This window comes from Musca vetustissima, unplaced genomic scaffold, assembly GCF_032173495.1.
Source record: "Musca vetustissima isolate MV318-11 ecotype Yass unplaced genomic scaffold, APGP_CSIRO_Mvet_v1 utg94228, whole genome shotgun sequence".
Lineage (NCBI taxonomy): Eukaryota > Metazoa > Arthropoda > Insecta > Diptera > Muscidae > Musca > Musca vetustissima.
Genome location: NW_026874719.1, coordinates 6,987 through 16,509, shown reverse-complemented (window position 1 = coordinate 16,509; position 9,523 = coordinate 6,987). Strand labels below are relative to the sequence as shown.

Sequence of the window (9,523 nt, the reverse complement as noted above, 5' to 3'; positions counted from 1 at the left end):
ATCCACGCCTATAACTCTACGATTTCTTATAAAAAATATTTTAAAAAATCCACGCCTATAACTCTACGATTTCTTATAAAAAATATTTTAAAAAATCCACGCCTATAACTCTACGATTTCTTATAAAAAATATTTTAAAAAATCCACGCCTATAACTCTACGATTTCTTATAAAAAATATTTTAAAAAATCCACGCCTATAACTCTACGATTTCTTATAAAAAATATTTTAAAAAATCCACGCCTATAACTCTACGATTTCTTATAAAAAATATTTTAAAAAATCCACGCCTATAACTCTACGATTTCTTATAAAAAATATTTTAAAAAATCCACGCCTATAACTCTACGATTTCTTATAAAAAATATTTTAAAAAATCCACGCCTATAACTCTACGATTTCTATAACTCTACGATTTCTTATAAAAAATATTTTAAAAAATCCACGCCTATAACTCTACGATTTCTTATAAAAAATATTTTAAAAAATCCACGCCTATAACTCTACGATTTCTTATAAAAAATATTTTAAAAAATCCACGCCTATAACTCTACGATTTCTTATAAAAAATATTTTAAAAAATCCACGCCTATAACTCTACGATTTCTTATAAAAAATATTTTAAAAAATCCACGCCTATAACTCTACGATTTCTTATAAAAAATATTTTAAAAAATCCACGCCTATAACTCTACGATTTCTTATAAAAAATATTTAAAAAAATCCACGCCTATAACTCTACGATTTCTTATAAAAAATATTTAAAAAAATCCACGCCTATAACTCTACGATTTCTTATAAAAAATATTTTAAAAAATCCACGCTTATAACTCTACGATTTCTTATAAAAAATATTTTAAAAAATCCACGCCTATAACTCTACGATTTCTTATAAAAAATATTTTAAAAAATCCACGCCTATAACTCTACGATTTCTTATAAAAAATATTTTAAAAAATCCACGCCTATAACTCTACGATTTCTTATAAAAAATATTTTAAAAAATCCACGCCTATAACTCTACGATTTCTTATAAAAAATATTTTAAAAAATCCACGCCTATAACTCTACGATTTCTTATAAAAAATATTTTAAAAAAATCCACGCCTATAACTCTACGATTTCTTAAAAAAAATCCACGCCTATAACTCTACGATTTCTTATAAAAAATATTTTAAAAAAATCCACGCCTATAACTCTACGATTTCTTATAAAAAATATTTTAAAAAATCCACGCCTATAACTCTACGATTTCTTATAAAAAATATTTTAAAAAATCCACGCCTATAACTCTACGATTTCTTATAAAAATATTTTAAAAAATCCACGCCTATAACTCTACGATTTCTTATAAAAAATATTTTAAAAAATCCACGCCTATAACTCTACGATTTCTTATAAAAAATATTTTAAAAAATCCACGCCTATAACTCTACGATTTCTTATAAAAAATATTTTAAAAAATCCACGCCTATAACTCTACGATTTCTTATAAAAAATATTTTAAAAAATCCACGCCTATAACTCTACGATTCCTATAGCTCTATGGTTTCTTATAAAAAATATTTTAAAAAATCCACGCCTATAGCTTAGAATATTTTCAGTAATGGCAACCCTTATCTAAAGTCTGCTACTGATAGGACAATGTTAATATATTGATAAGAATTCTGCGACTTTCGAAAAATATATTATTTGCATCTTTCAATCTCAGTTTTGAATTTAAACAATATGAACATCCCAAGATCACTTGCAGTATTTATATTTCTAATAATAGGAATTATAAATTTTACAAGGGCCGTACCGCAATGGTACAACGGCACCGATGGAAAACGCTATTTAATTGAAGGCGAACAGAAAGTAAGGATTGGAATAATGAAGTAATATATATGTATTTAAATAAGGTGGTCATTTTGATTACAGTATAATTGGTTCCAAGCCTTTCATGAGTGTGCCCGTCGTAATCTACAATTGGTGGAAATAGATTCTGACCATAAAAATAATCAAATAATTTCCGTACTGAAACCCATTTTTGGTAAGTCCAACGATGCGTAAGAAAAGGAGATCTGAATTATTTGTATATGTAATTGCTTTCCAGGAAACTCCCACAATTTGTGGATAGGTGCCATAGACGAATATAATGGTGAAAAAAATTATAATAGACCCTTCTACTGGCATTCATCCGGCAAACGTATGACATTCTCCTATTGGTCCGATAGTAATCCCGATAATGATGCACACTCTGAGCATTGTGTCCATATGTGGGAATCGAAACCGAACTATAGATGGAATGATCATAAATGTGATTGGCCACGTTTAGGTTATATTTGTGAAGATCATCATCTGCAGACCGAATGCACTGAGTGTTCCGAGGAAAAGATACAAAAAATCACACGTGCAGCTGGTGCAGTTCTAGAGGAATATCAAACACAACAGGAGGCACAAATTGAAAGTCTGCAAAAGACATTGGAAAAATTGGAGCATGAAGAATTGCGTTTCAAGGAAAATTTAAATTCTTTGCTAACGAAAATTGAATTGGAAACCAGTAAATTATTGGTAACCTACAGGGTACAAATGAATTCCATTCTAGATGAGAGAAGTGAGACTCTGCACAGTGTAAATCTGGGACTGCGCAGCGATATCGAAATGTTGACCAAGAAATTTAGTCGTAAATTAGAAAATGTTAAAACAGATTATAGACATATTTTAAAGGCATAATCATAATTTGAATTCCTTATATATAAAAATGTGTACAGCTATTAAATAAATAATTAATATTGGAGCTATAGACGTGGATTTTTAAAATATTTTTATAAGAAATAGCAGAGCTATATGCGTGGATTTTTTAAAATATTTTCTATAAGAAATAGCAGTGCTATAGGCGTGGATTTTTTAAATATTTTTTTTTTTAAGAAATAATAGAGCAATAGGTGTGGATTTTTTAAATATTTTTTATAAGAAATAATAGAGCTATAGGCGTGGATTTTTTTAAATATTTTTTTATAAGGAATAATAGAGCTATAGGCGTGGATTTTTGAAATGTTTTTTTATAAGGAATAATAGAGCTATAGGCGTGGAGTTTTTAAAGATTTTTTAAAATATTCTTTATAAGAAATAGCAGAGCTATAGGCGTGGAGTTTTTAAAGATTTTTTAAAATATTCTTTATAAGAAATAGCAGAGCTATAGGCGTGGATTTTTTAAAATACTTTTTTTAAGAAATAGCAGAGCTATAGGCGTGGATTTTTTAAAATACTGTTTTTAAGAAATAGCAGAGATATAGGCGTGGATTTTTTAAAATACTGTTTTTAAGAAATAGCAGAGATATAGGCGTGGATTTTTTAAAATATTTTTTATAACAAACCGTAGAGCTATAGGCGTGGATTTTTTAAAATATTTTTTATAAGAAACCGTAGAGCTATAAGCGTGGATTTTTTAAAATATTTTTTATAAGAAATCGTTGAGTTATAGGCGTGGATTTTTTTAAATATTTTTTATAAGAAACCGTAGAGCTATAGGCGTGGATTTTTTTAAATATTTTTTATAAGAAACCGTAGAGCTATAGGCGTGAATTTTTTAAAATATTTTTTATAAGAAACCGTAGAGCTATAGGCGTGGATTTTTGGAAATAATTTTTATAAGAAACCGTAGTGCTATAGGCATGGATTTTTTAAAATATTTTTTATAAGAAACCGTACAGCTATAGGCGTGGATTTTTTAAAATATTTTTTATAAGAAACCGTACAGTTATAGGCGTGGATTTTTTAAAATATTTTTTATAAGAAACCGTACAGCTATAGGCGTGGATTTTTTAAAATATTTTTATAAGAAACCGTACAGCTATAGGCGTGGATTTTTTAAAATATTTTTTATAAGAAACCGTACAGCTATAGGCGTGGATTTTTTAAAATATTTTTTATAAGAAACCGTACAGCTATAGGCGTGGATTTTTTAAAATATTTATACCCTACACAACTATGTTGTCAGGGTATTATAGCTTTGTGCAGCCCCAAAAGTTTGTAACGCCGCGAAATATTGGTCCTAGACCCACCTTTAAGTATACCGATCGTCATATCTCGACTAGCCGTCTGTCCATTATAATTTGTAAACACGATACAGGCCACAGTTATGGACCAATCTTCACGAAATTTGGCATGTAGGATGGTTTCTGGCCAATGAAGACCCCTATTGTTTTTGGAAAAGATCAGTTAATATTTAGGGGATGAAATGGACCAAAAACTTTATTTTTGTCGGTTTTTCTGGTCGCTCCAGAGGCCGCAATTATGGCCCAAACACCGCGAATTTTTGCATAGAGAACGGGATCGGACCAAAGAATAAGCATGCCTGTTTTGATAAAGCTCGGTCAATATTTAGCGGGTGAAATGGACCCGAACATTTGTGTGAAAAATGACAAAATTTGTATTCTATTGCGTATATATTTACCACTGAAGGACATAGACCCGAGAAGTTGATAGTATATCCAAGAGGAGTGGTTGACCTTTAAATTGTTACCAATTATATGGTCGTAGGTACTCGGATGCGGGAGTTACACTTAAATATTTACAGGTGCTTACGTATTCATATATTATTTAGTAACCTATTACCACACTGGAGGGCGGAAATATAGCGCTGATCGCTTTGAAATGTTCCATGAGGTTCCAGTTATGGTCAAGGACAACGCCTAAAATGTTAGGTGATGATCAGATAATAATTTTTCGGATGAAGTGGACCGAAAACTTAATTATTTGTACTTTTCGAGTCGAAAGCCGAACATCACAACACAACCCACTGTGAAGGGAATCTGGACAAGTAATTAGAGGGGCTGTACTGATTATTAGTAATATTAGCCAGTCAAAAGTGTGCAAATATCGCGAAATATTGCCACATCTCAGAATATAAAACCACAGAAAGTTAGATTTTCATGGAAGTTGTGTAGGGTATCGTATGGTCGGCCCCGTCCGACTATACAGCTATAGGCGTGGATTTTTTAAAATATTTTTTATACGAAACCGTACAGCTATAGGCGTGGTTTTTTTTAAAATATTTTTTATAAGAAACCGTACAGCTATAGGCGTGGATTTTTTTAAAATATTTTTTATACGAAACCGTACAGCTATAGGCGTGGTTTTTTTTAAAATATTTTTTATAAGAAACCGTACAGCTATAGGCGTGGATTTTTTAAAATATTTTTTATAAGAAACCGTACAGCTATAGGCGTGGATTTTTTAAAATATTTTTTATAAGAAACCGTAGAGCTATAGGCGTGGATTTTTTTAAAATATTTTTTATAAGAAACCGTAGAGATATAGGCGTGGATTTTTTAAAATATTTTTTATAAGAAATAGTAGAGATATAGGCGTGGATTTTTTTAAATATTTTTTATAAGAAATCGTAGAGTTATAGGCGTGGATTTTTTAAATATTTTTTATAAGAAATCGTAGAGTTATAGGCGTGGATTTTTTTAAATATTTTTTATAAGAAATAGTAGATATATAGGCGTGTATTTTTTTAAATATTTTTTATAAGAAATAGTAGAGATATAGGCGTGGATTTTTGTTTAATGTTTTTTTAGAATTTTTTAAAGAATATATTTTCAAATAAATATATAGATATAGGCGTGGATTTTTTTTTAATATTTTTGATAAGACATAGTAGAGATATCGGCGTGGTTTTTTTTAATATTTTTTATAATTTTTTAAAGAATATATTTTCAAATAAATATTTAAAAATCAGTGTATGTCTGCTATAGGTCAACGAAACGTTACACGTTCTGCAATGTCTGCAATAATATGTCTTTTTCTGTCTGTGGGATAATTCCTCATAATTCGATGACCAATAACTGCAAACGATGAACAAACTAAAGGTGTTGAAGTTAGCATAAATAATGACCATCTCAAGGGTATATATATTGGTAGCAAAAACTAAAAAATGCAATAGTTAAGAAATTTATTAATTAAAAAATTAGTATGACAAAAATTTATTGTTTCTTGGCATTGCTACTTATTGAGGTGGTAATTGCTGAGCCGCAGTGGTATAATAGCTCGGATGGCCGTCAATATCTGATCGAGAGTGCTGCCAAAGTAATTTGTTGACATAAAATAATTTTTTAATAATTTCAATATTTATCAAACATTTGGATTTAGTACAATTGGTTTAGGGCAAATCATGAATGTTCGCGCAGAAATCTACAATTGGTGGAAATTCAATCGGAATCAAAGAATCAGGCATTGGTGCAGTTATTGAAAAACATATTTGGTAGGTAATGGAAAATGCCTTTGTATTTCTATCCTCCATAAAAAAATTGTTTTTTTCCTCCAGGCAAATCAACCAGTCTCTGGCTTGGTGGCAATGATCAATTCAATACGGAAATCAGCACCAATCGTCCCTTCTATTGGTCTGCCTCTGGTAAAACTATGACCTATAGCTATTGGTATCCCGGAGAACCGAACAATGAACGCAACCAAGAAAATTGTGTACAGACCTTTGCCTATAGTCCCGAATTCCAATGGAATGATGTGTCGTGTAGCAATCAATATGGTTTCATATGCGAACATCAGCGATCACATAATAAATATTCGGCAACATTGCAAGAGAAACGCCAGCACGTTGTAAAGGCTATGAAGAAATTTTCCGATTTCATGCAACATGAAAAAGAGAAAATGTTGGATGTGGTACATCGTACAAGGAATCTGATAGCAAAAAATAACAATGAAGTAGAACATTTTTTGGAAGCATTGGAAAATAAAGCGACGCATTCAGCCAGTAGCGATGAAAAGGATAATAAACAAGAAATAACACGATTATCGTCCAATATAAATGATCACATCAACGAATTGTATGAAAAGCTAGAGAATTCGACACCGAGAATTTCGAATAGATTGTCACAAGAATTAACTGAGTTGGAGCAGAAAATTGAAGATGTCCTAAAAAATGTTAATTTGTAATTGTGTTTGAAAAATATAGAAATTGGAAAATATGATTGTCAGAAAGAGAATGTTTAACAAGTGAAAGTGATTATTTACTGGTATCAGGTTCCTTCTGCAGCTATTTTAGTTTGTATTAACTTCGGGTTTACAATTCGACAAAGATCATATCGACGCCTCCGAACCATAGTATGCTAAGCCGACTTAGCATGTTTTAAAGTTTTTTTACGTTTTTAGATACTACGGTCCTTAAGTTAAATTTACTGAAATTTTGGTAATCATCGGCCAATCCAAACCAAAGTTATAAGCAAAAATGTACTTAGCATGGCACGTACGATTAAAGAAACTTCCATACTTTGAAAGCTTCTACTGAAAAACTCACTTTTCAGACTTAGCATACTATTGTTCGGAGGCGTCGATATATAATGTGTATATACACATATAAGATCGGCATAATAATCTAGATATGCCTTTGAATACGAAAATGGGATTTTATGGGCCCTATCCTTTTAGTACCTCCCCCATAAAGGGTCAACATGCTTGAAAACGTGTAAATATCTCGACATGTCAATTGCTAACCCTGTGCGACAACATTTTGGAGGGTGAAAAATTACTATTGGGCACGAAAAACCTTGGGGAGTATATCAAAACCCCAGATGCAAAAATTCTCCATAGGTCAAAGTTCGACTCTTTTATACATGAAGAGATAGCTTCATATCTTGATTTGTAGCTATGGTCTGTATGATTTGAGATTATATTTCTTCAGTTAAATCGAATAAGCAATTCTTTTGAAGAACATTTTTCCTTCTAACTCGATCCCTTGTGTGTCCTATTCGTGCTTTATTTATTGAATCGGACTCAAATTACACAAGATGCATTCTTTCATCCTCACAATATTCCACAAAAATGTTGCTCATAAGATTTTAGGTGGGGCCCTCAAAGACAAGAAATCTTTTTTTAAGTTTTAATGGTCTATTCTCGATTTCACCTGGTTCTTGCCACTAAAAGCCTATATTTATGTATTTCAATAAATTCAGTATACATTCCTTATTGTGTAGAACTCTCGAATTCTTCTAATACATAAAAAATAAATTACGAGGAAAAAAGAACCGATTTTCTAAATTCTTGGACGGCATATTCAGATAATAAAACCGATAACAGTCCGACTCAATGACTTTAGCACTTTTCTTTATAAGCTTTATAATCATATGCATATACGGTATTAAAACCGGTTTTAAAAAAATATCACGTCGAACTTTGACCTATGGCGAATGTTTTCTTCTCGGGTTTTTATATGCTCGCCTTTACGTCAGTCAGTTTTGAGGTTATCTCCCAGTTACGCGCTCACACAATTATCCTCAATTTTGTTCTGTTCAACACTGATATATACTTATAAAATTAGATATGAGTCAAATTGGTTCGGTCCCTAAATCTAGTCTTAAAAATATAGAATTCCATCTTGTAGGCTATTACTTGTACGAAATCACTACAGATCTGCCCCTTCTTATTAATGTACTCATACCTATTGACAAAACATGTTTTATAAAAAAAAACATTTCGAATATCAGTGCCGTATCAAGCTTGCAATCCCAGCCTTCGATTTACACTGTTTATGTAGTCGGAGCTAAATCCCATTCCTTCATGTTTTTACAGTTTCTTTGTTGAGCAGATGTTTGGCGATTATTTCATGGTAAAAACAACAACAGCTATCAAGGTATATTACATTGCCATTCTTACAACATCTTCATCTTCTGAGATTTATACACTGAGTGACCAGACCTTGGAGAAGAATAGGTGGAGCTTAATTTTTGTCCCCTGCAACGATTCTTAGGAACGTCTGTTTAATACAAATTAATATGGCTTTTGTTGTTTGTTATTACATATTCAAGTTATCTGTTTGTCAAAAATTGTTGCATACTTTTAGGAGTTTTGGTAAATAAATCAATATAAAGTTGATTTATATTGTGTGATTCCCTCATATAAGTGTTTTATTTTTTGCGTTGAAAAACGTTGACCAAGAATGCAACGAATTATGGATCCATGTGTACGAACCCAATCCCAGCCTTCTCATATCGGCTGAAACCAGGCACAATCGTGACATTTTATACTTACACAACTAAAGTTGCACAGAATTTCTTTGGTATATATATATATATATATATATATCACCCCATTTTTTCAACTTCTATGAATTTAGACATTTTTTAATTTCGGATAACGTCACTTATTTTTATCAGTTCCCTAAGTTTTTTGTTGGGGATATTCTCCCTATAAGTTTTTTAATTGCTTTATAAAAACTTAACAAATTGAATTTTCCTCTTTGAGAATTTCTTTGGTACCTTACTTTGGGGTAAAAAATTTCGAAATCGGAAATCGACCATCAAATTTTATGTAATTTTACGTATTGCATTGCACAACTATTTATCGTATATTAAAGGATTTAAACAGCGTTCATGGTAGGGAGTAAACAATCAATCTTATTTTATTTATGTGAATCAATACAAATATGTGTACATATTTTTTTTTATTAACTAATTTTTATTTTTTACTTTAATACTGCCCTTATAATCCACAATGTTCATTGTGTTGAACACACACACACAAC

The 9,523-nt window shown here is 30.9% G+C and overlaps 2 protein-coding genes across 2 annotated transcripts; both read left to right on the top strand.

Annotated features, from left to right (window-relative positions):
- The first annotated feature begins 1,728 nt into the window (after positions 1-1,728).
- Positions 1,729-2,715, top strand: LOC133336208 (lectin subunit alpha-like). The gene is made up of 3 exons (XM_061544495.1): positions 1,729-1,857; positions 1,921-2,032; positions 2,096-2,715. The coding sequence occupies exons 1-3, from the start codon at positions 1,729-1,731 to the stop codon at positions 2,713-2,715; spliced, it is 861 nt and encodes a 286-aa protein (XP_061400479.1).
- A 3,246-nt stretch (positions 2,716-5,961) lies between these two features.
- Positions 5,962-6,939, top strand: LOC133336197 (lectin subunit alpha). The gene is made up of 3 exons (XM_061544485.1): positions 5,962-6,075; positions 6,139-6,250; positions 6,314-6,939. The coding sequence occupies exons 1-3, from the start codon at positions 5,962-5,964 to the stop codon at positions 6,937-6,939; spliced, it is 852 nt and encodes a 283-aa protein (XP_061400469.1).
- The last annotated feature ends 2,584 nt before the right edge of the window (positions 6,940-9,523 follow it).

Excerpts from the sequence above, each read along its gene's own strand:
- LOC133336208 (XM_061544495.1), top strand. The coding sequence starts at position 1,729 with ATGAACATCCCAAGATCACTTGCAGTATTTATATTTCTAATAATAGGA. Across the intron at positions 1,858-1,920 it reads TAATTGAAGGCGAACAGAAA|TATAATTGGTTCCAAGCCTT; the intron begins GTAAGGATTGGA and ends TTTTGATTACAG. Across the intron at positions 2,033-2,095 it reads CGTACTGAAACCCATTTTTG|GAAACTCCCACAATTTGTGG; the intron begins GTAAGTCCAACG and ends ATTGCTTTCCAG.
- LOC133336197 (XM_061544485.1), top strand. The coding sequence starts at position 5,962 with ATGACAAAAATTTATTGTTTCTTGGCATTGCTACTTATTGAGGTGGTA. Across the intron at positions 6,076-6,138 it reads TGATCGAGAGTGCTGCCAAA|TACAATTGGTTTAGGGCAAA; the intron begins GTAATTTGTTGA and ends ATTTGGATTTAG. Across the intron at positions 6,251-6,313 it reads GTTATTGAAAAACATATTTG|GCAAATCAACCAGTCTCTGG; the intron begins GTAGGTAATGGA and ends TTTTTCCTCCAG.